The sequence below is a fragment of the Zea mays genome, chromosome 3 (genome assembly GCF_902167145.1).
Source record: "Zea mays cultivar B73 chromosome 3, Zm-B73-REFERENCE-NAM-5.0, whole genome shotgun sequence".
Taxonomy (NCBI): domain Eukaryota; kingdom Viridiplantae; phylum Streptophyta; class Magnoliopsida; order Poales; family Poaceae; genus Zea; species Zea mays.
In genome coordinates, this window is record NC_050098.1 from 230,535,667 (window position 1) to 230,562,334 (window position 26,668).

The 26,668-nt window shown below is 53.5% G+C and overlaps 2 protein-coding genes across 3 annotated transcripts; one reads left to right on the forward strand and one right to left on the reverse strand.

The window, feature by feature from the left end:
- Positions 1-13,692: 13,692 nt before the first annotated feature.
- On the reverse strand, positions 13,693-19,555 carry LOC103651600 (pentatricopeptide repeat-containing protein At3g54980, mitochondrial). Of its 2 annotated transcripts, none has more exons than XM_008677264.4 (2): positions 17,079-19,555; positions 13,693-13,820 (listed from the first exon to the last, which is right to left on the reverse strand). In XM_008677264.4, the coding sequence occupies exon 1, from the start codon at positions 19,470-19,472 to the stop codon at positions 17,094-17,096; it is 2,379 nt and encodes a 792-aa protein (XP_008675486.1). In that variant the 5' UTR covers positions 19,473-19,555; the 3' UTR covers positions 13,693-13,820; positions 17,079-17,093. The 2 variants fall into 2 exon arrangements, with proteins under 2 accessions (XP_008675486.1, XP_008675487.1); XM_008677265.4 differs by lacking the exon at positions 13,693-13,820 and having other exon boundaries at positions 16,552-17,704; positions 17,780-19,555.
- A 2,383-nt stretch (positions 19,556-21,938) lies between these two features.
- On the forward strand, positions 21,939-26,357 carry LOC103651601 (putative cytochrome c oxidase subunit 5b-like). The gene is made up of 6 exons (NM_001301466.2): positions 21,939-22,311; positions 22,397-22,476; positions 22,580-22,630; positions 25,478-25,544; positions 25,668-25,747; positions 25,862-26,357. The coding sequence occupies exons 1-6, from the start codon at positions 22,158-22,160 to the stop codon at positions 25,925-25,927; spliced, it is 498 nt and encodes a 165-aa protein (NP_001288395.1). The 5' UTR covers positions 21,939-22,157; the 3' UTR covers positions 25,928-26,357.
- Positions 26,358-26,668: the final 311 nt, after the last annotated feature.

Below are 26,668 nucleotides of genomic sequence, written 5' to 3' on the forward strand. Positions count from 1 at the left end.
CTCGAGCTCAACCACATCGCTCGGCGCTACAACGAGACTGCGGACGAGCTGGCTAAAATAGCCTCGGGGCGAACAACGGTTCCCCCGGACGTCTTCTCCCGGGATCTGCATCAACCCTCCGTCAAGATCGACAACCCGCCCGAGCCTGAGGCGCCCTCGACCCAGCCCGAGGTACCCTCGGCACAGCCCGAGGCACCCTCAGCTCGGCCCGAGGCGCCTTCAGTTCAGCCCGAGGTACCCTCGGCCTCCGAGGGTGAGGCGCTGCGCATCGAGGGGGAGCAAAGCGGGGCCACGCCTGATCGAAACTGGCAGACCCCGTACCTGCAATATCTCTAACAAGGAGAGCTACCCCTCGACCGGGCCGAGGCTCGCCGGGTGGCACGGCGTGCCAAGTCGTTCGTCTTGCTGGGCGATGAGAAGGATCTCTACCACCGCAGTCCCTCAGGCATCCTCCAGCGATGCATCTCCGTCGCCGAAGGTCAGGAACTCCTGCGGGAGATACACTCGGGGGCTTGCGGCCATCACGCAGCACCTCGAGCCCTTGTCGGGAATGCTTTCCGACAAGGATTCTACTGGCCGACGGTGGTGGCCGACGCCACTAGAATCGTCCGCACCTGCGAAGGGTGTCATTTCTATGCGAAGCAGACCCACCTGCCCGCTCAGGCTCTGCAGACGATACCCATCACCTGGCCCTTTGCTGTGTGGGGTCTAGACCTCGTCGGCCCCTTGCAGAAGGCGTCCGAGGGCTACACGCACCTGCTGGTCGCCATCGACAAATTCTCCAAATGGATCGAGGTCCGACCTCTGAACAGCATCAGGTTCGAGCAGGCGGTGGCATTCTTCACCAACATCATCCATCGCTTCGGGGTCCCGAACTCCATCATCACCGACAATGGCACGCAGTTCACCGGCAGAAAGTTCTTGGACTTCTGCGAGGATCACCACATCTGGGTGGACTGGGCCGCCGTGGCTCATCCCATGTCAAATGGGCAAGTAGAGCGTGCCAACGGCATGATTCTACAAGGGCTCAAGCCTCGGATTTACAACGACCTCAACAAGTTCGGCAAGCGATGGATGAAGGAACTCCCCTCGGTGGTCTGGAGCCTGAGGACCACGCCGAGCCGAGCCACGGGTTTCACGCCGTTCTTCCTAGTCTACGGGGCCGAGGCCGTCTTGCCCACAGACCTAGAATACGGCTCCCCGAGGACGAGGGCCTACAGCAATCAAAGCAACCAAGCCAGCCGAGAAGACTCGCTGGACCAGCTGGAAGAGGCTCGGGACAAGGCCTTACTACACTCGGTGCGGTACCAGCAGTCCCTGCGACGCTACCACGCCCGAGGGGTCCGGCCCCGAGACCTCCAGGTGGGCGACCTGGTGCTTCGGCTGCGACAAGACCCCCGAGGGAGGCACAAGCTCACGCCCCCCTGGGAGGGACCGTTCGTCATCGCCAAGGTTCTGAAGCCCGGAACGTACAAGCTGGCTAACAGCCAAGGCGAGGTCTACGGCAACGCTTGGAACATCCAACAGCTACGTCGCTTCTACCCTTAAAATATTTTCAAGTCGTTCATATACCTCGCACCCACGCAAAGTTTAGTCATCAAGGAAGGGTCGGCCTCGCCTCGGCAAAGCCCGACCCTCCCTCGGGGGCTAAAAGGGGGGGGGAACCCCCTCTGCGTTGAAATTTTCCTCGAAAAAAAAAGATCTCTTCTGCCAAAATATCTTTCGTGCTTTCTGACTACTTCGAAAAGTGGATCCTGGAAACGCCGGAGTACACGTAAGCAGCCAAGGCTGACCGAGCCGAGGGACTCCTACGCCTCCGGGATACGGATACCTCACTCATCACCTTCTGCGATAAGTAACTCACGTTCGGATAAAGTGATTCCGCGGACCGAACAAGTCTTCACGTTCAGAAGCTCTTCTGCCAAAGCGATCCTTCGAGCCTTCTCGACGGAGTCGGTGACAGGGCCTCATGGACGGGTGAAGGTGTGCGTAAGCGGCAAGGCCGACCGAGCCGAGGGACTCCCACGCCTCCGGGATACGGATACCTCACTCATCACCTTCCGCGAGAAGCAACTCTCGCTCGCACAAACATCCCTGTTACCAACAAAAAAGTCCAGATACTCGAAACAAGAGGAAAAGAGACGTAGCTTTACAACACAGCGAGGGTGTGTGTTCTGGCCTCGGCGGCCGCAGAAGGCACACGCTACAAGACACTCTGATCCTGCAGGCTCGGGTCTTGACGCTGGAAGGGGGCAGTAGCACCCTCGGCATCGACAACACCTTCAGCGAGGTCCGACCTAGCCTCGGACGGCGACGCGGTCCGAGGATCTCCACTCTGAAGGACGACGTCATCGCCACGCCCGGGCAATCGCTGCCAGGGACTTCTCCGGGAATCCGGCCCGAGCAGGCGGCTCGGCCGGTTACCCCTGGGGCCTCGGCCAACCATCTTCCAAGGGCGCCAGCCCGACCCGAGGCCTCGGCTGGTCAACTCCGGCGTCGGTCCCGCTAACGGACAACCCGGCTAGGCTCCGGCCAACCAGGTTTCATTTTCGAGCCAACTCCGCCTCTGTTCATACTGATATCGCTACACCTGGCCTCGGCTCGTCGAAGAGCGGTCAAGGGGTCCCTTTAACTAAGCTAGAGGAGCCTCAGACAACAAGGCCGACCGAGCCGAGGGACTCCTACGCCTCCGGGATACGGATACCTCACTCGTCACCTTGACACGGGTCGACTCATGCTTGGTGAAGCGGTTCAGATAATCAACAGGCGAGTCTTAGTGCTCGAAAATGAGGAAAAAACACGGCTCCGTGCCAAAATTACATACATGTTCGGGCCTCGACAGCCACGATGAACAAAAACACTGGCATTCGAAGTGCCATTACAAACGGAACTCTGGTTCCCCCTCCGCAGGTACGAACAACCCCACTCCATGGGGAAGGGCCTGTGGAGCAACAGAAGACCGACGAACGGCGCGCCGTCACCCGCTCCAGCAGCAGCGACGAGGACGACTTCTGCTCCGGGGGGCCGAACAGCAGCAGCACTGACCTCAGGGCGGATGCTGCTGCCAGGAGGCCCCCGCCCATGCCCAAACTCGTGAGGCAAGGACAGGCAGAAGGCCGTAGAGTTGGAGGTCGGTCCGTGGCCGGCCCTGGCTACCTCGCCGGCGGAGGAACCTCTTCCAGCTGCCGTGGCAGACGCCGGCGCCGCGAGCGGCTCCGAAGCCACTCGCGTCCGAGAGCCAGGCACGGTGCAGCTGCCGGCGCCACGGACGACGACCGCCCTTCCCTCCGATCACTGAGTGAAGGAGCGGGCCGCCGCCCACGCGGGGGCCGACCCCAACTCGGCACACTCCCCTCCCCAGCCCTGGTGATGAAAATCCTTGAGGCTGAGGGAGGGGCAGAGGCCGCAGCCCAGCTCGCTTTCCCCCACCATCAAGCTGGAGGTCACCATCTTGGGTGACCGCCGGCGGAGGGGTGCAACCGGGCTGCAAGATGAAAATCCTTGAAGCCAAACGATGGCTGAAAGGTACCAACTCCCACGGAGTTGCGTTCCTCCAACGATGAGGCGAAAAGACGGCGGGTATCCCCCATCCGGGGGCTTGGAAGGTAGAAAGACACGATGCATAAGGGAGCGCGAAGACATGGTCGCCTTCCGAAGGGGGTCACCCTCTTTTTAAAGGCAACTCTCCCTACTTGCGCCCCCAGCCGTCACGGGCTGAGTCTTCTCCAACACGCTCCAAGGCCCTCCCCTGCGGCGCGGGGGCTGGGTCCCGCATGTCATGCAAGCCGGCTCAGAGCAGAAGAAGCCAAACCACCGCGCGCGGTGCCCACGACCGCCCAGCGGTTACAAGTGACCCTCCACTTCTGCCTAGACCAACGGGCGAAAGGGGGCGGGCAGCCATGCAGGCGGCATCCAACCACGCCAAGTGGGCGTGCTCCTTCGACTCCCAACACGCCCAGCCTGGAGGCCCAGGCCCACGCGTCATGCAACCGGCGCGCCAGATGCTTCATGCAAGCAACTGCCCCGCCACTTGCGCCACCACCGCGCCTCCTCGATTGCGGAACCAATACCGCGACTCGAGGTGACTCAGTGCACGACCCAGCAGCGCCAGCCTGGCGCGGCGGTCAATGTGGCCAAAAGTGGGCCGGCAGTAATGACGGTAGCAGGCGGGCGGGAGCAGCGGTCATGTCGTCAGCCAAGCTCACGTCCCATCCGAGGGCAGCAAGAGAACCCCCTCTCACGGCGTGAAGACAGCGCGCCTGTGATCCGTTCCTCGAACGGCTCGCGCACGCGCGACGGCCGCCCTGCCAACCACTCGCCCTGTCGCATTAACTCCGCAGCGGGACAGGCGGCGCTTCTGGCAGGAAAAGTGGGCGACGCTTTGCCTTCGCCGAAATAACCGCGCCAAAAAAGGTACGCCGCGTCGTTCGATTTCGTATCCTTTTCCTTTTTTCCTCTTTCTCTCTCTCTCTTGCAACAGGGACCGGGAAAGGGGGATACCCCGAAAAGGATCCTTCCCCGTGAAGGAACCAGGCTCCGAGCCTCCTTACTGATCAGAGGTTCGAAGGCTGGCCCCCCGAAGGGTTCGACAGCCGCCTTAGATCGCGTGGGCCCTACACCCACTACTGGTCAGAGGTTCGAAGGCTGGCCCCCCGAAGGGTTCCACGGCCGCCTCAGGCTACTCGGGCTCCGCGCCCATTACTGATCAGGGGTTCGAAGGCTGGCCCCCGAAGGGTTCACAGCCGCCTCAGACACCGAGCGAGGGATGACCAGGGGTACGTTCGATACATAACCAAGGCTCGAGCTGCACTCCCGAGGTACCCTAGGACATTTCCGAGACCAGCGGGAGCGATCTTGTAACGGAATCCCATCGGAGGGAGGCATCGAGCCCTCGGACCCCGTCGCCAGGGGACCGGGTCCGGCAGATCACCCGCAGGTACTTTTGGGCGTGCCTCTGGGCCCCTAGCCAACCCCTAACGAACGGGGCACGGGCGTCCACTCGGATTACCCGCTTGCAGCTCACCGGAGACACCATGTTCGGCGCCCATCGAGGGCAACATGGCGCTTTCCCCCCCTCCTCCTTGCGAAAAGGCGACGCAGGGGCTTATGCAAAAAGCCGAGTCTGTCCCTGATCGCCCTCTCGCCCTGTGCAGAGGCTCGGGGGCTGCTCTCGCAAACCTGGCTCCGGCCGAACCGTTGACAGCGTCGACATACCAGCCCGAGAACTTGGGACCCGACCGTACACCCGGGCTACGGCCAGCTCGCATGAGGGAACAACCAGACCAGCCGAAGCATTACGCAAGGCATTAAGACCTCAAAGGAGTGAAACCACTCCTCCGAGGCCTCGGGGGCTACACCCGGCGGGTGCGCTCGCGCGCACCCACCGGAACAAAATGCAACCGAGAAAGGCTGGTCCCCTTGCAAAAAAGTGCGACGAAAGCCTCCAAGCGAGTGCTAACACTCCCTTCGTGGCTCGGGGGCTACTGTCGGGGACCATAATTAGGGGTACCCTCAAGACTCCTAATTCTCAGCTGGTAACCCCCATCAGCATAAAGCTGCTAAGGCCTGATGGGTGCGATTAAGCCAGGGATCAGTCCATTCGAGCGACTCGATCACGCCTTGCCCGAGCCTAGCCTCGGACAAGGGCAGCCGACCCCGGAGGATTTCCGTCTCGCCCGAGGCCCCCCTCCGACGGCGAACATATCTCCGGCTCGCTTGAGGCCCTGCCTTCGCTAAGAAGCAACCCTGACTAAATCGCCGCACCGACCGACCAAGTCGCAGGAGCATTTAATGCAAAGGTGGCATGACACCCTTATCCTGGCATGCGCCCCCGGCAGAGCCGAAGTGACCGCCGTCACTTCGCCGCTCCACTGACCGGCCTGACAGAAGGACAGCACCGCCTGCGCCGCGCCGACTGCAGTGCCACTTGACAGAGTGAGGCTGACAGGCAGTCAGGTCCTGCAGAAGGCACCACAGGAAACTCCGCTCCGCCCGACCCAGGGCTCGGACTCGGGCTAAGTCCCGGAATACGGCGAACTCCGCTTCGCCCGACCCAGGGCTCGGACTCGGGCTAAGTCCCGGAAGACGGTGAACTCCGCTCCGCCCGACCCAGGGCTCGGATTCGGGCTAAGTCCCGGAAGACGGCGAACTCCGCTCCGCCCGACCCAGGGCTCGGATTCGGGCTAAGTCCCGGAAGACGGCGAACTCCGCTCCGACCAACCCAGGGCTCGGACTCGGGCTAAGTCCCGGAAGACGGCGAACTCCGCTCCGGCCGACCCTAGGGCTCGGACTCTGCCCTGGCCTCAGACGACGACCTCCACCTCGCCCGACCAGGGGCTCGGACTCGGCCTCGGCCACAGAAGACAGACTCGACCTCAGCTTCGGAGGAGCTTCCACCTCGCCCAGCCTAGGGCGCAGACCAGCCACGTCAATGGGAGGCGCCATCATCACCCTACCCCGAGCTGACTCGGGCGCAGGGAACAAGACCGGCGTCCCATCTGGCTAGCTCCGCCGGATAGGCAATGATGGCGTCCCGCATGCTCTGTGACGACGGTGGCTCTCAGCCCCCCTTACGGAAGCAAGAGGACGTCAGCAAGGACCCAACCGCTCCGACAGCTGTCCCTCCGCCAGGCTCCATCGCTCCTCCGACGGCCACGACATCACACCAGCTGGGTGCCAAAATCTCTCCGGCTGCCACGACGGCATGTACTTAGGGCGCTAGCTCTCCCCCGCTAGACACGTAGCACTCTGCTACACTCCCATTGTACGCCTGGATCCTCTCCTTACGCCTATAAAAGGAAGGACCAGGGCCCTCTTAGGGAGGGTTGGCCGCGCGGGGACGAGGACGAGACAGGCGCTCTCTTGGGGCCGCTCGCTTCCCTCTCCCGCGTGGACGCTTGTAACCCCCTACTGCAAGCGCACCCGACCTGGGCGCGGGACGAACACGAAGGCCGCGGGATTCCCACCTCTCTCACGCCGGTCTCCGGCCGCCTCGCTTCTCCCCCTTCGCGCTCGTCCTCGCGCTCGACCCATCTGGGCCGGGGCACGCGGCGACACTCACTCGTCGGCCCGAGGGACCCCCCCCCCGGTCTCGAAACGCCGACAGGCGTATAACCGCAGGGCGGTTGCACGCTCCTTGTGCGACGATTCGCCTTCTTCGCGCTTCGGGCCAGCTTGTATGACATGTGAGGTCTAGCCCCCATGTCATAGGATGGGGACCCTGGTGCACATCGGGGGAGACCTTGCCCGTGGCGCTTCAGGGCGCGAGCGGGGAAATCTGCCTTTAAAAAGGGGTTCACCCTTCGAGTAGCTGCCATGTCTTGCTTCTCTCCCACTCGCGACGCCCTTCCGCCTTCGAGCTCTCTGCGCCCCTTTGCCTTCAAGGTTCCTGCTTTGTGTCGCCATAGTTTACCATGGCCTTGTGACTTCATCCCGAGTGCGCCCAGACTGAGTGAGTGCTCGAAATGGTATACCGCCTGCTTGGATGGTGTCGGAGAGTGGATCTCCGGCCGGGTGGCGGAGTGCACCCGCCCTAAGTCCTGAGATGAGGAGGGGCTTAGGCGTTTCGCTTGATCGTTGGAGTGAAGGGGAAGAACACAAGAACATACAAGGGTTTAGAGTGGTTCGGGCCGCCGGAGCGTAATACCCTACTCCACTGTGATATGTATTGCTTGAGAGCTTGTATGAGCTAGCGAGTCTGAGATTGCATATGTGTGTAACGTCGTAAGCCTCCCCTTTTATAGCTGAAGGGGGGCATGCACAGAGGGACTGGGCCCCGACATGTGGGCCCAGGAACATAAAGAATATAGTGCTTGGATCCTCTAATATCTGTTGTTGAGACAATCTTCTTGTGCCCTGACGCCCGAGATCTGCGTATCCTTGGTGTACAGGGGAAGCTTCTTGCGGGAGAGAAGATGGGTGCAGTGCTCCGCTCTGAACCGGCTCACAATCCACCAACAGACTGGTCAGGCGCGCCGTCTACTGGACGACTCTGACACCGCCTGCCAACGGATTGGACAAGGCGCATTTAATGTCGAGAGGGCTTGTCGCCTGTCAGTGTAGTGGCAGGCGGCGCGTCCCCTTCGCAATAAATGCTGAGGTCGAGCGGCTGCATGGGCCTTACGTCAGGCTCGGCCCATTGGCTCACGTCACGGGCCTCAGGCCAAGCGGCAGCAGTGGTGCTCCGTCTGAGCAGGAAGTCCCCCTCGAGAGGTGGACACGTGTCGGCACCGGACCCCTATTCATGCCGGGGTCTCTCAGGTCTCGGAGCCCTGCCAGGGCCTGGTCCCTACCCTGAGGGACCTGGGACCTACCCGAGGGACCCGGTATGCCCTCTTGGGAGCCCCGGTCCCGTTAGTACAGAGGTCTGGTGTCCTTCTGCGGAGGTCAGGACCTATCGATGCACCCTGGGGAGTTTTATCTTCCCTTGCCACGCGGTGCTCCCAACCCCACCCATGTGGTGGGGTCAAGTGCTGCTTCTCGTGCGACCGGGGGGGCGTTGCATGGCAATGGCACCTTTATACTATAGGAAGGGGGTACCCCTAATTCAAGGTACCGACAGTGGCCCCCGGGCCTACCTTAGGGGAGGGTGCGAGCCTGTAGGTAGGGCCAAAATATGTATCCTGCGTAGCCATAGCGCAACTAGGGCATCTTCTTAGCGCGCGCCGTACTATCTCAGCGTGCGCATGCTGTTAGTTCGCTACTGGCCATTCCAACCGCCGTGTCGGTTTTCGCGGTCAACCGGCGCGTGGCCCCCACGTATGGCGGTTCAGTCACGTCCCCCGGCGGTGGCCCCGAGGCGACGTGGGAGCGAGCGTGGTGGTTCGCCTCTCCTGCGCATGGAGGTCGGTGCCCCAGCCACGTGACTCGTGGGCTCGAGCCCCTTTGTCAGTGACCGGGCTGTCCGGGCGCTAGGCGTGCGCCAGGGGGATTTCCCTAGGGCGCGCGGGGGACCTTTCTTGAAAAGGGAGTCTTCCGCGCGCAGTGGTTTTGCTTTCGCATTTTCCCCCAACTGCCCTGCCCTTTCACCTCCAAGCCTTCCGTGCTTGTGCTCCTCAGCTTTTCACCGCCGCGGTTGCCATGGCCATGCTGGTTCATCCCGATCGCTACCAGACCGAGGCGGCGCTCGACACGGTGCGCCGCCTGCTTGGATGGGGCACGCCTGCGTTTGCCGGGAGGATCTGGGCCGACACCACTCCCCTCGACGATCTCGCCGCTTGGGAGTTTGTGCTCTTCGTTCCCTATCTCTTCTGCGGGTTGGCGCTGCCGATTTCGCCGTTCTTCCTGCTGTTGCTGGAGGAGTTCGGGCTTCAACTCCAGCTCCTCACACCCTACTCCATTCTCCAGGTGGCCATCTTTGTCCACTTTTGTGAGATGTTTGTGGGAGTGGCGGCTTGCACCTCCCTTTTCCGCAAGTTTTTCGTGCTGGTAAGGTCTGGGAAGGGCAAGGATCACCTCGGGGCCTACTACTTCCAGTCAAGGTCAGACCCGACAGTGACCTACATTGCCTCCCTTGGCGGTGCGAGGTGGGAGAACTGGCAAAGTGACTGGGTGATCGCCATCGCTGAGGCCAGCGACCGCCTTGCTCTTCCGAGTGACGGGTCCAGCCTCGAGCGGAAACAATGGAGGGTGAAACCATGCCTCGTACCGGAGTTCAGGCCCATCTTGGACAGGATTAAGGAACTGGCGGTTGGAGGCTTGACCTCAATGCACGTACTCGGGGATTTCTTGAAGCGCCGAGTCATGCCGCTGCAGGGGAGGCCGCGTTTGAGTTGCTGGTTTACTGGCCCCAGCAACATTGGTAGGATCCACCATGGGCCTGGGACCGATCTAACTTGGGAGGAGTTGGAAATTTTGGTGAGGGTGGGTCACCGGTGAGGCTTTTATCCCTGAATCCTTAATGCTTCCCCAGGGGGTTTCACCGCTCTGCGACAATCCTGGGTTGCGGTCAGCGGTCCTAGCCCGTCTACCGACCCTCGATGAGAGTGGTGTGGCAGTCCGCCAAACCGATGGTTGGGATCCCCACTGGGGGATCCACATTCCCGGTGCGCCGGGCTTCGGCCCCCAAACAGCTGATGTGGCCCCCAGAGTTTCTTCTGTAGTCCCCAGCCCCTCGGACAAGGGCAAGGGGCCCGCAAGCAGCTCCTCCACTCCGAACGTCGTTGGGAGGTCGGAGGAAGTAAGGTGGCACCGACTGCGCCGCGCCGATCGATCCTTTGTTGGGGATCTTCCTCGAGATTCAGGCTCTCCCTAGAAGCGTCAGAAAATAGCTGGTGGGGCTAAGGAGCCTGAACCTCGAGTCTAGGACGGGCAGAGGGGCGCGAGCCCTCCACCGCCACCATCTTCAGATCAGATACCACCACCACCACCTGTGTCAGGCCGACCGCCGTCACTGCAAGGCAGCGGCAGCAATAGCAGCAGGGGCGGCAGCAGCAGCAACAGCAGCAACGTGTGCCCCGCTTCCAAGGCCACTGGAAGGTTCACGGTCCCAAGTAAGCTTAGGCCCTCCCAATGTCCGCTCGATCGTAGCCTTTATGTCGATAGGTCTTGATCCGTCCTTTACCTGCCAGGGCCTCCTCTTCCTCAGCGTCCGTAGGCGTTCCCTCCCCGTCGGCCGCCACGCCTGCCGGGGGTCCGGTTCCCACTGGCATACGCCTGTGGGAACGTCGCCGGCGATCCATCAGCAGCTACCATGGATGCTCCTTCCTCGTCGGTCCCCATCAGCATACATCTGTTGGGAGTGTTACCGGCGATCTGCCAACGGCTATTGCGGCCCCATCAGTGTCAGCGCCAAGCCCATCATTGGCGGCGGCCGAGGGGGTTCCAGCTGCATCTGCCCCCATCGTGCAGGTGACGCTGGTGCCGAGGTGGCGTCATCGGGCCCCCAGGATTCGCCTGTCACCGTCGAGGCAACACCTTCGGGTTCCCAAGTTCCACCCGGGGGTTCAGAAGCGGCGGTGCCGCCAGCAGCTGTTGCAGACCCTCCAACGGCGATACCGCCGGATGCACCACCGGTGGTAGGCGTGAGGGCACGTCCAACTCTGTCCCCCAGCCAACTCCGGAGGGTCCAGAGGTTATTCTTGGGCGTCCACTCCAGTCTGGTGCCGAGCCTAGAGCGACGCTGACTCCTCTTCCTCAGGTGCTGATTCGCGCTCACCAGGCACTCCAGGAAACCGAGGCGGCTATCCGACAAGAGTGGAAGGCGCTCGAGACCGAGCACCAGCGCCTTGGCGACTGGTGCTCCCAACTGGAGAGGCGCACTAAGGCGGCATCCTGCCAATTTGCCTCGGAGCGAGCCGAGCTTGAGCAGGAGCGTGAGGACTTCAAGGAGGACATCCGAAAGGTGTCTGACCGAGAGGAGGAGGTGACTCGGAAGGAAAGAAGCTTGGCCAGGAATAAAAACACCTAGACCAAAAGGAGGAGGTCGTCACAGCACTCCATGATAGGCTGAAAGCTTATAATGCAGTGCTGGAGAAACAGCGGGACAAGCAAGCTGCGGCTGAGGCGAAGCTGTAGAAGCTGCAGCAGGAGCTCTCCGACAAGGCCAGTGACATTGCTCGTGTTGAGGGAAACCTCAAGGCGAGGGAAGCCTCCCTGGCGAAACGAACAACTGACCTCGCTTGGCAGGAAGAGGACCTCGCCTTCAGGGAGGAGATGTGGGCAAGGCGAAACAAGCTGCTGGATGAGCTTGAGCTCGAGGCCGAGGAGAAAGTGAAGCGTCTGGAAGGGAAGGTGCGGGCGCTAAAGGGGCAGGTTCGCCAGTTCCAGGCGGCACAGGCGACACAGTCGGCCCTGGGCCCCCAGGCAGTGGAGGTGTTGAGGAAGACACTTGACGACCTCCGGGCAGAGCAACGCGCCGGAGCTCAGCGCATCGCTGCTTGGGCTGGCGAGGCGAGCACAACGCTAGTACCATTGGGGATGAGTCCCATCCCAGCATTGGTGCGGCCAACGTCCATCTCCGACGCGCTCCCAATACTGGATTCCGCTGTTGACCACCTCGCCCGACCCCAGGGCTCGGACTCGGGCTCGGCCCCGGAAGACGACGAACTCCGCCTCGCCCGACCCCAGGGCTCGGACTCAGCCCTGGCCTCAGCCGACGGTCTCCGCCTCGCCCGACCCAGGGGCTCGGACTCGACCTCGGCCTCGAAAGACAGACTCGACCTCGACCTCGGAGGAGCCTCCGCCTCGCCCAACCCAGGGCTCGGACCGACCACGTCACATGAGGCGCCATCATTACCCTACCCCAAGCTAACTCAGGCTACAGGGAACAAGACCGGCGTCCCATCTGGCTCGCCCCGGTAAACAAGTAATGATGGCGCCCCACATGCTCCATGACGACGGCGGCTCTCAGCCCCCTTATGGAAGCAAGGAGACGTCAGCAAGGACTCAACAGCCCCGACAGCTGTCCTTCCGCCAGGCTCCAGCGCTCCTCCGACGGCCACGACATCACACGAACAGGGTGTCAAAACCTCTCCGGCTGCCACGACGACATGTACTCAGGGCACTAGCTCCTCTCTGCTAGACACGTTAGCACACTACTACATCTCTCAATTGTACACCTGGACCCTCTCCTTACGCCTATAAAAGGAAGGTCCAGGGCCCTCTTACAGAGGGTTAGCCGCGCGGGGAAGGACGGGATGACGCGCGCATAGGCCTCTCACTCCCTCCCGCGCGAACACTTGTAACCCCCTACTGCAAGCGCACCCGACCTAGGCGCGGGACAAACACGAAGGCCGTGGGTTTCCCCTTTTACGCCTGTCTCCCTCCGGCTTTCTCCCCCCTTCGCGCTCCGTCTCGCGCCGACCCATCTGGGCTGGGGCACGCGGCGACAATTTACTCGTCGGTCCAGGGACCCCCCGGGGTCGAAACGCCGACAAGACTCAATGTTGAAAACAAGAATATAAATTTACATAACAATTTCTATATGTTACTTGTTCACAATCGAAGAAAGAAGACAAAAAATCTAACATTCAAATAAAGATCTAAATCCATCTCTAATAGTTTCGAGAACCACAGGAGGAGGCTAAGGGAAGCACAATAAGGTGGTGTTTGGTTCCAGTCATGGAGGGGTAACGTTAATGGAATCAGATGCCACTGTAATTTGATTCAGCGTAAGCGAAAACATATTTTGTTTGGTTCACGTCACTAACAAAGTCAAATAGCTGAAATCGGATTACAGAGCCGAAGGAGCGGTAACAAAAGTATATATCCTGTATCTGATTACTTTGTATCCGATTACACAGGCGGCCGGCACCAAACAAAATTAGATGGAAACACTTACAGCTGAAATCAAAATACGTTACAATTACACGGACCAAACAGCACCTAATTTCAAACACCGAGGGAGGAGGTGAGGGTACACCGAGGGAGGAGGTTGAGGGTTCCGAGCACCGCGCGAGAGGAGGCTGAGGGGAGTGCAGGAGTTCCCAGCACCATGGGAGTGCGCGACGTGTCAAAGTCGTGCTTTAAAGGAGTAGATATGCATTGGAAAGGAAAATTTATAACTGACAAGGACAACGTAATGGATGGGATGGGATCGGATGAAATGGAACAGAAAATATCATAATTGGTTAGCATTCAAGTCCCACTTGTCTTTGCTTTTATCTGACAAAGTTAAAAGTTCACTTCATTTACAGTGCAAGTTTCCTAAATTTCAATCTGCCGAATCGCATGTTACGGTTCTTCATACTTTACTGGCAGAATTGAAACAGGATTTTCAGCATCTGCAGGACTTGCTTCCAAAAGTTTCAAGCTAACTCGTATTCCCTCTGGTTGGTAATACACTGTGTCAGACTGGAGGCTTGAACAAGCAGCAAGCAATCCTGGCAGTTGCCATGGCGAAGCACGAGATAAGCGAAACTAAAAGATTAAGGGTACAAAACAATGTATTACCAACCAGTTTTACAAAGGTGGGAGCATATTCCTCCAAGCAGAAATTCTTCTATGGTGACCCTGATGGTGTCGTCCAGTGGATCAGCAGAGAAGTCGAAGCTTTTGACGAAATCTTAAGTGATCGGGGAGACTTCTGCACGTTCGCTGGCGCTCCAGGGGTCGCAGCGACCTTAGAGAAAGCCGGTTGTTAACATGTTAAGGCTGTAGCTCAGCCGGGATTTGTTTTCTCGGCGGACGACACCAAAAACCCTCTGGCTGAAGCTTCTTTGCTGGGCGGGAGATTCTACTCCGATGTGTGGATGAAGGGCGGTCGTGAGATGGCTGATGAAGCGATCAAAAAAATGAAAAGGAATCTCACGACGCTCAAGAAGAAGCTAAGCGAGCTGAAGAAGCTGCCGAGCGTGCAAGGCTTATAGGAACCTTTACTGAGGTTTAGCTTCGGAACTAACAGACATTTTTATGATGTAGATGAAGTTTCACCTCCACCAGAGCCATATAAACTCGAAGCTGATCCGACCATGAAGGAGGCGTTAGACATGATAAGAATCGCTAATGAAGCTGATGACGAAGCCATCAACAGACTGTTGAATGAAGCTGCTGAAAAAGTACTGAAAGAAGACTAAATCTTTGTATTCTTGAGATTGTAATGCTTGTATATAGCTTTAGTCTTTTGTGAGAACCAAACATCAAGTCTTTGTATGTATATTAATGTAATATATTTCTTTGTGATGCATAAAAGTTTCGTACGTACCGTTTTTGAGCCGTTGGCGAAAAAACACCTTCCCTTCTTTTCATGCTTCGCAAAGAAAAAGATTCCTCTTATGTTATTGCTGACGAAGATTAGCTTCATGTAAGAAAATATATCTGCCGAAGGCATGTCTTGTGCTATAGTATTCCCTTTCATAATCCGGTCGATTTTCTCGAGAGAGCAACTTTCTTTTGTTACTCCACACCTTTTTAACGATGCAAAATGATGTATGATGCGATGCTATACAATATGATATGATGATATGATGCGGGATGTCATTTGTGCCGAAAATAAAAAACCACACGGATACACACCCAGACTCTGCATCCCATTGGGAACGTCTTTGGTGTCACGAGTATGGCCACACACAGCAGAAGGGGGCCAGTACATTGACCAAGGCAAGCAAGCCTCCCCTATCTCTCTCTCTCCCCCACTCTCTCGGTCTCTCTTTTTCTTCAGTAAGGGAGGGGCCCCATTGTAAGGCTTCTCTCTTAAGATTTAAAAGGGAGAAGTCCACCCTTCAAGGGACACACAAGCACACCAGTTGTAACACACCCTCAGCAATACTACGATCAGCACTACACTGGACTAGGGCCCAAGCCTGAACTAGTATAATCCACTGTCTCAAATCCATCGCTTGAGTCCCAGTGACTCACCATTCAGAGTGAGTCTGCGATAGCATCCCCGCCGAACACAAATCTTACTGCCCCTGGTTTCCGAAACCACAACAACTACAGTGGTGGAAGACTTGCGACCAAGTTGTCGTGGCGATATCTCGGGTTTGCTAGTTTTGGTTGGTGGCTGCTCTGGTGAACCATAAGGATTGTGTGTTGGGGTGCCATCTCACCTAACTTATTTCTAGTGCGACCACATGAGCTTGTATGGGAAAGCCTTAGCCTAATCCCACTGGCTAGCCTGATAGTCGTCCGAGGTGGATATGTTTTGGGTTGGAGACCTGAGTGGTTAGGACCCGGTGTTTGTGGGCGCTAGGCGAGTTTGAGCCATGGCTGAGTGTCAGCTATGTCAGAGCCTTTTTAGGATGGTGATGTGCATGTGGGTACAGTGTACAACCTCTGCAAAGTGTATAATCCATTGAATTGGTCCGTGTCCTCGGTATAGGACGAGTTATGGTGTGGACACTTCAACTAGTTGAGCTATCAGACCTATGAGATGGATAATGAGCATGGGTATAGTTCCAATGTTGTATTTGTTAATCATGTTTATTGATAATTGCATGCTGATCTGTAACTCCCTCCCTGTAAGGGCGAGGTGGGACTTGTTGAGTACTTTTGTACTCACCTGTTGATAAATTATTGCAGAGAATCCTAATTTTGTGTCCGAGGAGTTTGAGTAGTTTGTGCCCCGTACCTAAGTTTGGAGTTGTGCCATTGTAGCAGAAGCCTCCATGTGAGAAGAAGAGTTCACCCTTGCGTGTATGACTGTGGTGTAATGTATTTTCATCGGAGACTGTTTTCTGGTGTATAAATACAGATTTAGCTTCGGTCGATTAGACCAAGGGCGCTTCATGGACCTTAGTAACCGAGAACTGGGAACTTGGCCACGTTCCTCGTTCCGGGAGCGTTCGTTCAGTTCCGGGAACGTGGGAACCATCTCGTTCCAGTAGTGTTAAATCCTAGTTTTTGTAGCGTACCACGTTCCCGTTCCTCGATCCCATCGATCCGGGAACCTGGTTACTAAGTCATGGACGTAGCCCTCAGCCCCCATGTGATTTTGTAGAAATTGGTCGGGGTCCAAATTAAAAGTGAAGCGACAGACATTTTCATAAAAAAGTGTGCTTCGGCGGTCACGCACAACGTGTCTAGTGCACATATCTCTGAGCCCTGGGCGATTCTATTTACTATGTTGGAGATCAAGATGCGACAGACTTTTTATAAATATTAATAGATTCAATATTGAAAATAAAAATATAAATTTACACAGTAAATTATATATGTTACTTGTTTACAATCAAAGAAAGAAGACAAAAAAATTAACATTTAAATAAAGATCTAAATCCATCTCTAGTAGTTTCGAGAACCAGGGGAGGAGGCTAAGGGAAGCACAGTAATTTCAAACGACGAGGGAGGAGGTTGAGGGTTCCGACTTCCGAGCACCACGCGAGAGGAGGCTGAGGGAAGTGCGGGAGTTCCCAGCACCATGGGAGTGCGCGACGTGTCAAAGTCGTGCTTTAAAGGGGTAGAGATATATTGAAAAGGAAAAATTATAACTGACAAGGAGTTCACTTCATTTACAGTGCAAGTTTCCTAAATTTCAATCTGCTGAATCGCATGTTAAGGTTCTTCATACTTTACTGGCAGAATTGAAACATGATTTTCAGCATCTGCAGGACTTGCTTCCAAAAGTTTCAAGCTAACTCGTATTCCCTCTGGTTGGTAATACACTGTGTCAGACTGGAGGCTTGAACAAGCAGCAAGCAATCCTGGCAGGTGGAAAATCAACTATTATTGGTCCGAGGGAGTATGTCATATGTAGTATCATCAGGCACGACTCCACTGCTGAGCATCTCATCATGCAGTTGGAATGCCTCTTGCAGCTTACCATCACGGACGCATGCATTTATCAGCATGTTATAAGTAACAATATTTGGAGACACATCTAATCTTCTCATATCATCCAATAACCTCTTAGCACCATCAATATCTCCACTTCGGCAAAGACCGTGGGTTAGTGCTGTGAAAGTTTTATCATCAGGAATAACGTGATTGGCCATCATCTCTGAGTACAGTTCCAAAGCAAAGGCCACATTGCCAACTTTTGAGAACCCATCAATTAAGGTTGTATAGATTTCTGTATCAGCAACAACTCTCTGTTTGATCATGCTATAATAGAACTTTGAAGCTTCTGCCATCATTTTCAAATTCTTGTACCCTGTAACAAAACTATTGTAGACAGTGACATCTGGTGTTAAACCATCTTTCAACAGAAGAACCAAAAAATGGAGTGCACGAGACATATTCCCCTGTTTGCAAAACGTATCTATGAAAGCGTTGTATGCAGCAATGTCAGGTTGAATGCCATCGCGCCTCACGTAAATGAGCAGCTTCACTGCAAGATCACAGCAGTTGGTCCTACAATAACCATCTATAAAACTGGTATATGTTACTATATTGGGAGTTATACCTTTCTTGCGCATCTGCCGATACATACCGAATGCAGAGCCCATCATACCAGCTTTCACAAATCCATTAATGATACTATTGTATGTCATTGTGGTCGGAACAAAACCTTCACTCAAAAATCTTTTCAACATTTCATCAACTTCACAAACACGATTGACCATGTAAAGTCCATTTATGAGAATATTATACGTATAATCGCCGCAAGAAACTCCATTCTGACGCATTTCATTAAGAAGGGCGTAGGCATTGTCAAAAGCTTTCTTCTTGATGTACCCTTTCATCAGAGTTGTGTAAGTGACCTCATTAGGCGGGAATCCTTTATCAGGCATCTCAGAGTATAACTTGAGTGCTTCATCCATGCGCCCTTTCTCACAGTACCCCAGCAGTAGGCTGTGGTATGTCACAATAGAAGGTTTGACTCCTGCTTCCTTCATCTTATCCCATAAGTTGACTGCCTCGTGGAGTTTTTGATGCTTGCAGAGCCAATGAATTAGACAGCCGTAAGTGAAGACATCTGGTACCCCAGTATCTACCACAAGTTTAAGTAAGCCAATGGCATCCTTCCACCGTTTGTCTCTCAAGAGGCCTTTGATCACCAAATTGAACTCATATGTGCTCGGTAACAATCCCTGCTCTATCATCTGGCGGCATAGCTTATATGTCTCATCTGTCATCCCCTCTGCATCACAACCTTTGATTAGCACCCCATATGTCACATTGGTCGGTGTCACACCATCACTGACAACCTCATCAAACAAATCCAATGCCTTCCCAACTTCTCCATTCAAGCAATACCCGTGCATCAACATCGTCGCAAGAACCACATCCATCTTCTTTCCCGTAGCCAGCAGCATCTGATCCTTCAGCCGCAATGCCTCATCCATCCTCCTCACCTTCACAAGCACATCCACCACAGAACTGTACGTTAACTCCCACGGCTCGAACCCTGCCTCCCTCATCTTCCCCAACACCTGGAGTGCCCGATCTGCATCGCGTAGCTTGCACAAACCTGAGATTGTGATGGCATAAACGCGCTCGTCGGGCTTGACCCCGGCACCAGCCATTTCATCAAACAGCCTGACGGCATCACAGTGCATCCCTCCCCTGACGCAGGCCCGTATCACGACGTCGTACATCTTCGCATCCGCGTAGCACCCCTTGCCCCGCATCTCGTCGAACAGCGTTAGCGCATCCGCAGCCGACGCGCCCAGCGCCGTGGTGACGAGCAGGTCGGTGCGAGACTTGGCGTCCGGGACAACGCCCCTCGTGACCATGCGAGAGTATGCGGCCGCGGCGGCCGCGCAGTCGCTGGCAGCACGGGAGAGGCAGGTGAGGACGTGGCTGAGGAGAGTAACCGCGGCCGGCGAGCCAGGGTCCACGGTGGAGAGGACGGCGTCGACGAGCTCGTTCGGCGGGAGGCGCGTATCCAGCGCAGCGGAACGGAGCAGATGGAAGGCGTGCTGGACGGTGGGCGAGGAGGCGAGGAGTGCGCGGAGGGAGGAAGCGAGGTCATCGGCGACGCCGTGGCCACGGGCGGGGGATGGTCTAGCGAATTGGGTGGAGAGGGGCTGGACGGCGCCCTGCGGTGGCGGGGCCGCAGAAGAAGGTGCCACGGTGGAGACTGCGGCGGCAGTGTAAAGGCGGCGCCGTCGGAACGTTGAGGAGGCGGCGGCGAGGAGCCGTGTCGGGCGCATGGTGGCGCCGCAGGGGCTTGATGGGCTCCGCGCCGTCCAGTTTTGTGGCTAAACAGTTCACGGCTTCTGCATTTCTTCATTCTGGTTCAGTTTCATCATTCAGAACCCAACATTTATTTAGAAATTGCTACAAAATTGAACTGTTTTCTACAGTTTTTCTACAAAATTGAACTGTTTTCTGCAGGTGTGGATTTCTCTTTCTCCTGCTGTTTGGCTGCTCCCATCCAGCAGGTACAGGAGCAGCTGATGGAAGTGATGAATTGCCGTGTTTCGTGTGGTCACTGGTCATACGATCGGCTAGTGATTGTTCGCGTCTGTGAACAGATGATGTAGAAAAAAAAGGACAAAGAAGTTTATATACGTCGAGAGATGGACCCGGCCAAAAAAATGAGGTGGCATAAAAATATCTCCAACAGATTTCTTATTTTACTCTTTATTTTACTCACTATTTTAAACTTATCTATACAAACAGTGCATCTACAGTATAAAACATTGTTATACATGTCCGCACTCATAGAGTTGCTGGAGTTGGCCTAACAATGGAACCCTGAATAAAGGCTTACTAACATATACCCCCTCCATCCTAAAATATTAGTCGTTTTAGCTCTTAGTTTTATGTCTATATTCAAATGGAAGAAGATAAATCTAGACACATATATAAATCATATACATTAAATATTGTATAAACCTATTAATTAACTAAAACGAAGGGAGTAGATATTTGTAGATATATTAAATAAGATAAAAGGTCAACTAGAACAAAAAATTTGAGTGAGGGATGTGGCCCGTTTGGGTTTATCGATGGTCTACCCATACCTATGTCTAGTTGTGTAGTTCATATTACTCTGCATAGGGGTTACAGATGGAGAAGAGAGGAAACGAGCTCCCAAATCTTTGGTGTGCAAGTACGTATGAGTATGAATGTTAATATTCGAGTACTAGAATAGTTATGTCCTGAGCATGAGCCTCTCCAATTTTGTTATAGGCTAAGGTGGGAGCAAACTATCTTACAAGAGTCCGAGGTTGGGCAAACCGGATGAGGGTTGGACCCTACCGTGTAATCTGTTCACCGAGATTCTTGTCGGTCAAGCGACGCCGTGGCTGATGTCTACATCTTCCGTCAGGGTACTATATCCATGCACGAGTCATCCCAAAGCCTAAAGTTACATTCTGTCACGTCCCGCATCGGGTAGGTCGATGTACACTTTTGACTTCCTAGTTGTGGAAGTGGTTGAGTCGATGTCACAGTCCCCACGTCATGTCGGCTGACGTCTGCAATGTACCTGCTCTCTTGTTGTCATTCAGGTCCTGCACCATGTCAGAGCATGGCTCGCACGTCCTATGTTAGTAGTGGTTGAAGCAATACAGACCTTGGAATCTCGTGCCCGAGAGATTGGAGGAAATCTCTAGTCCCTTACTCTCACAGGTCGGTTGAGGCAAAACTTTGAGGAGGATACGGCCAGACCACAACCCCTTATGGGTCAACGATCGGGCAAGGTGGATTACAAGGCGGAGACGCCCAGGCCTTAGACCCTTAGGGTCGGGGTTGGGCAAGTCGGAGCTCTTAGATGGAGACGCCCAAACCGCAACCTCTTCGTGATCGGGGGTTGGGGGTCGAGCAAGTCAGAGTTGCTCATGTCCTTGACCCTTGTGTGATTGGAGGCTAGGCAAGGCAGACCCTTTTAGTCAAAGGTCGGGCAAGTTCGGGTGGTTGGAGGTTCGTTCTTCTCGCCAAACCTATGATACATTATGTCTACAATATTCACCACTAATAGTAGCCTCTGAGCCTCTATTGGATCTTGACACTACTTCAGTGGCTTGTTCAATATCAATGTCGTTGAAGGCACATTTGTTTTCACCGAGGATGCACAAAGCGAACTCGATGAGTCTAGTCCTCGAGCCTCTGAAAGAATTCGTGGACTCGTTCATATAATCTTTCATTTTTAAGGGCATGACCCGTGTTGTTGGGATTGTTGTCTATGATCTTGTTTTTGATTTTTTGTGTGTTGTGTAGAGCCAATTAGAAGGGCATTTGGTATTTTTATATCATCATCCCTTCCATGTCTCGTTGGGTAGATACAAAGGGCATGGGCATATGGCGAAGTAGGATGCCTAGTGATCTGATAACGAGTTAGATCGAGTGATGGTCTGGTTGCCCATCGAAGAGATTCAATGGATCAGCTAGTGATTAGCCTAAAAAGTTTCTGACTCCCGCTCCTATATAGATCTCGAGGTCGTTGGACCCCAATGGTAAAAGAGAAATGTGACTTTGAGGTATTTCTAATTGTTTTGATGATTAAATACTCAGTTACTATAAATTAACAATTCTTGGTATGAGTATATGTGTTTGTAAAGGAAATCGAGAAATATAAATCGACAAAGCATGAACTTTTATTGCAAGCCTATCTAAAATTTCTGTCACACATACACGCGTCTCCTCGCCACTCCCCCAGTCCCCCACTCCGCACGGCCGGCTCACCCGATCTCCGTCCATCAAACCCACTGCCCTGGTCCCCGTCCGTCCCGGGTCCCGCCGCCTGAACAGCCACTTCCCCTGTCCGGTGCCCCGGTTGCTTTATTTCCTCTCTGCCGTCTCCGTCCCCGGGTCAAATCGAATCGAGCCCATCCATCTCCATTTCCGCCGCCGCCGCCGCCGAGAGACCCCAACCCCACCCATCCACCACCATGTGGCGCCGCCTCCACACCCTAGCCCCCGCCTTGCGCAGGGCTACCGCCGCCGCCGCCGGGGCCCCTGCGGCGTCCGCCTCCTCTGCAGCCCGCGCCGCCCCGCTCTCCTCGGCGGCCGCCGCTTTCCGCCGCACCAGCCCGCTCCTCTCAGGTAAGGATCTCACATCCCCGGATCTCGATTCCCTGGCGGCGTCCAGCGCTGATCGAGTGCCGGTGGTCGCTTGGGTGTGCTGCAGGGGACAAGCCGGCGAGTGTGGAGGACGTCATGCCCATCGCCACGGGGCTCGAGCGGGAGGAGCTGGAGGCCGAGCTCAAGGTGAGATGGTCCGGTCTTTGTTCGAGAGGGAGGAGCTGGAATGCACGTCCGGTGTGGGCCTGTAAATGGCTTCTGATTCCTCGATCTGGCCTGGGTTTTGCAGGGGAAGAAGCGGTTTGACATGGATCCCCTGGTCGGCCCCTTCGGTACCAAGGTTAGTTGGCCGTAGTAGATTTAACCGTTCTTCCTGATGTTCCTGGATCGGATTACACATGGAGGCTTTCTATGTTTATTATAAAATAATTAGGGTTCTTCATTTATTGGTATTGCAATGAAACGTCTGGGGATGTATAGTTCTGGTAATGATTTGATAACATCTGGGTTATTGGGTAAACTACTCGCAAGTGGTCAGATTTGCATTGTTCTGCAAACTATTTGCATTATTGTTAGGGAAAATGCACTATGTTGGGACGTCATGGTGCCTGATGGCCCTCATCCATCAGTATCCATGCTTTGTTGTCTTACACTCTTACTACTCTGCTAGGATAACGAACATCAACCCTGTTTATGATACATTGTTCTGATAATTTGGCATCATGTTTCTGGTTATTTTTTAAAAACCTTTTTCATCTTGTCTACTGTGCCATGTTTTCTGTTGAATGTTGTTACTACTGTTTTATGCCACTATTCAAATCATTCACTTTCTCTAGCTAATTTTATGACTAGAGCTGTGAGGATTTGAGCCTGCTTGGCTGCTTCTCAGCAAGTTGCTTTCCACTAGTATCAATTTTTTTTTTAAAACTGGCATGCATCCTGCCTAATATGGGCTAACAATACAGTTCAATTTCGAAAGTACACACAATACCTGTGTTTACAATTGGACCAACTGAAATTATTGATCTATATTCATACTTATGTTCCTTTTCTATTTCAACGTACTTTTGGGATAGCCATTGTGCTATGCTCTTTGCATACTCATGCTAAGATGCTGATGTGAAAAGCAATGATGACACTAATAAAATTGTGAGATGCACACCAACACTTAAAAACAAATTTCCATTTATGCTTAACAAAAATGGTTTTTTGAATGGCAGATGTCTATCTTGGCAGTGTTGGTCACACTGATATTTGGTTTGATAAGTACTGTATGGTCATAAGAGTATGCTGTTTGGAATGTATTCTGTTTAACAATGCTATATGGACTAAAAGCTTGATAGTTCGATGTTGGAATGGAAAAAAATTAACCATCAACATAAGTTTCAAAACCTCTCATTTTTAAGTAATTTCGCATTGTGTTGCATACGTTTTGATATGTAACTCTGCCTTGATTTCAAAATTTTCATATTACACTTATCAAATGGCCTTGTGTAAATCTTGAGTATTTACATCAAGTTGGATTTGGTTCTTGCATTTCTGTGAGCTAAGGTTGTAATGTAACTTGTTATGCCAATGTTAGTTTCGTACCTGGGGTAACATGTAAACACTATCAGTCTGGTTGTTGTAGTATGAAGAACAAGAATCAATGAACCAGGGTACTAGGTTATTTCTGTAACTTGACTTGAACTCGATTTCCCCAATTCCCCTTTCTTTTTAGGATCTGTTTTTTCCTCGAACAATGCGAGGGAACTGTGCGTCATTTCATTAAGGTAGAAAAGAGTACACTGGTCTAGAAAGACCCAACACACACACCCACATTCTGATCACAAAGTTACAGTCGCACCACAGAAAGAATAGACACGACCAGAAATCTCGAGTTTTAAGCTCCGGTAGGCACGACATGAACACGAGTTCCTGGAGTTTGGAGGCCCCTGCCGAGCACCAAAGGCTTCCCTTCATGCTCCTTAACATCCCTAAGGACCTCATGAATGTTTGGCCTTATTGAGTTTTGTCATATCCATTATGTGAAAAAGCAGTCATTTACCATTTAAGCTTTCACCTTGCAGTGCTGCCATGTCTTCTCGTATTTCTGTTTAGTGTTTACCTCCCATATTTCTTTGTACAAATACTGCCCACAGTTTTAGGTGTTAGATTCTGTTGACACAGTTAATGGGTATAATGTGCTTCACTCTGGAAACCGGGTGTTGGATGTAAGTAGTGTTTTATGGCATAGCCAAGGCATTGCCTTGGCGGTGAGGTGCCTGCAGGGAGGAAGCGTCGACATGTAGCCAAAAGTAGTGAGGTCCAAGGTGACTGGAGGCAAAACAGAAAAAAATGTTAGGGAATCAACCAGAAAGGCCATGCAGCCGCCTCCAATCTCATCCCCGCCAAATCTGGCACTGCTTGGGACATCTATGGTGGCAGCAGCAGCTGATCCAGAAGGGGATATGACAGAGATCGGTCTGAGGGAGCAGCAGGATGGAGGGAAGGAGTGGAGGGCAGGCTGCGCACACAAGCAAAAGCAGCACAAGGGAGGGCGATGAGGCTGCCCTGTACCCTCTGTGAGGAAGGGGGAGATGTAGTGATGCTGCATCTGCGTGACAGCAGCCGAGAGCTGGGCCCAGGTGGACATGTGTGGGCATCGAAGTGTGCGTCAGTGTGTCTCTTGGACCATGACTTGAGGAAGGTATATGCACAGGATGGCACTTATGGGCTGGGCCAACCACTTCTCTTCTCATTTGCCCTTTTCTGTTTTTTCTTTCCTCCCTGCTGCTGTTTTCCTATTGAGTAAAATCTGATTCACAGACCTAAATTAGTTGCTGAATTTGAAATACTCCCTCAAATTATAATTCCAGACAACATAGGCACTCAGCCACTCACCTTAAGGTGTTGTTTGAAAAGTTAGGTGTGTATGTTGTCCGGTATTGAAGTTCGAGTTCAGTGAGTAGTTCGGGGGGGGGGGGGTGAATTAAACTTTCCCTCATATTTCTTAGAATGGTAAGGTGTCACCTCGCCTTATGAATTCCTAGGCGTTGTGAGTGTGGTAGGTCTAAGCACTCAGAGTTTTGCTGTTCTACTTACTTCCTTAGCTTCAGAAGTTTTGGGTTAAAGAGTCTGCTACTTTTTTTTCCTTGTGTACTCTGCATAATGTTATTCATTTCTTCTTTTGGTGCTGTTCCTGCAGGAGGAACCATCTGTAGTTGAGTCCTACTATAACAAGCGGATAGTCGGCTGCCCTGGTGGTGAGGGAGGTAAGCCAGTGTTGTCTATCGCCCTTATATTTTTTTTTCTAAAGTTAACAGCTGGTGTGGTGCGAAGCATTTGTGTAACCAATTGCTTGGTTTTTGCCTTTACTTGCCTGCTTTTTCTCCCAGAGGATGAACACGATGTTGTATGGTTCTGGTTGAAAAAAGATGAGCCGCATGAGTGTCCAGTCTGCTCGCAATACTTTGTGGTAATTTAAGTCCCTAAACTGTTTGTTATGCTATAAGTTATTGCTACACAATCGCACTGCCATGCTGATGCTGGTGTTAATTATTGTAATTATTTGGTTGCTTGATTTGTGCAGCTTAAGGTCATTGGTGATGGTGGTGATCCAGATGGTCATGACGATGAAGATGATGGACATCACTAAGGATGCCTTGTGGTTCTGAAAATAAGAATTTGGTGAGGCAGATGAATCCAATACACTTCTTTTTCTAGAACCAGACTGCTCCACGGCATCCTTGTTTATGAAAAGACAGTTGGCCATCAAGCAGGTGGTAGTTTTCACCTAGGTATTTTGTCCAAACAAAAGCTGTTTGAGATTTGACCCTTGCGTTTCTTTAAGAGCATCGTCGAATAAAAGATGACTGCAGTCAGATTGCTTTCTTTTGATACCTCATATTGGCCCATCGGGTGTGATGGACATGTAATATTCAGTAATGGAACAGCCCCATTTCTATGCTTAGCGTGCTGGGAATTTTGCAAAAGGCCTCCTATATCATTGACGAGTTTTAAGCCAGAGTTTGATGATCCAACATGTTTATGACCATTGTTTTAATAGTCATGCTATTCTGTGACAATCTCCATGATGCTATTTTTGTATTGAGTACGTCTTGTGACTTGTGGCATATATGCTGTTTAGTAATAGGGGCTATTTGGCTTGGACCCTCAATAGCTGGAGCACTGGGGGAGCTCTGGCTCTTGGCAAAAAAACGACTCCGCCTTCTCTGCCTGCTGTTCATTAAAAAAATGTTCTTTATAGTGTTTGGTATGGTATTGTTTCTTGGGCTCCTAGTGCTTGGTACGGTTTTTTCGCTGAAGCTGTGCCAAATAGAAGCGGCTGGGATATGGCAACTCTTTGCGTTATAAATAATCTGTACAAAAAATAAAA

Excerpts from the sequence above, each read along its gene's own strand:
- LOC103651600 (XM_008677264.4), bottom strand. The coding sequence starts at position 19,472 with ATGCGCCCGACACGGCTCCTCGCCGCCGCCTCCTCAACGTTCCGACGG.
- LOC103651601 (NM_001301466.2), top strand. The coding sequence starts at position 22,158 with ATGTGGCGCCGCCTCCACACCCTAGCCCCCGCCTTGCGCAGGGCTACC. Across the intron at positions 22,312-22,396 it reads CACCAGCCCGCTCCTCTCAG|GGGACAAGCCGGCGAGTGTG; the intron begins GTAAGGATCTCA and ends GGTGTGCTGCAG. Across the intron at positions 25,748-25,861 it reads TCTGCTCGCAATACTTTGTG|CTTAAGGTCATTGGTGATGG; the intron begins GTAATTTAAGTC and ends TGATTTGTGCAG.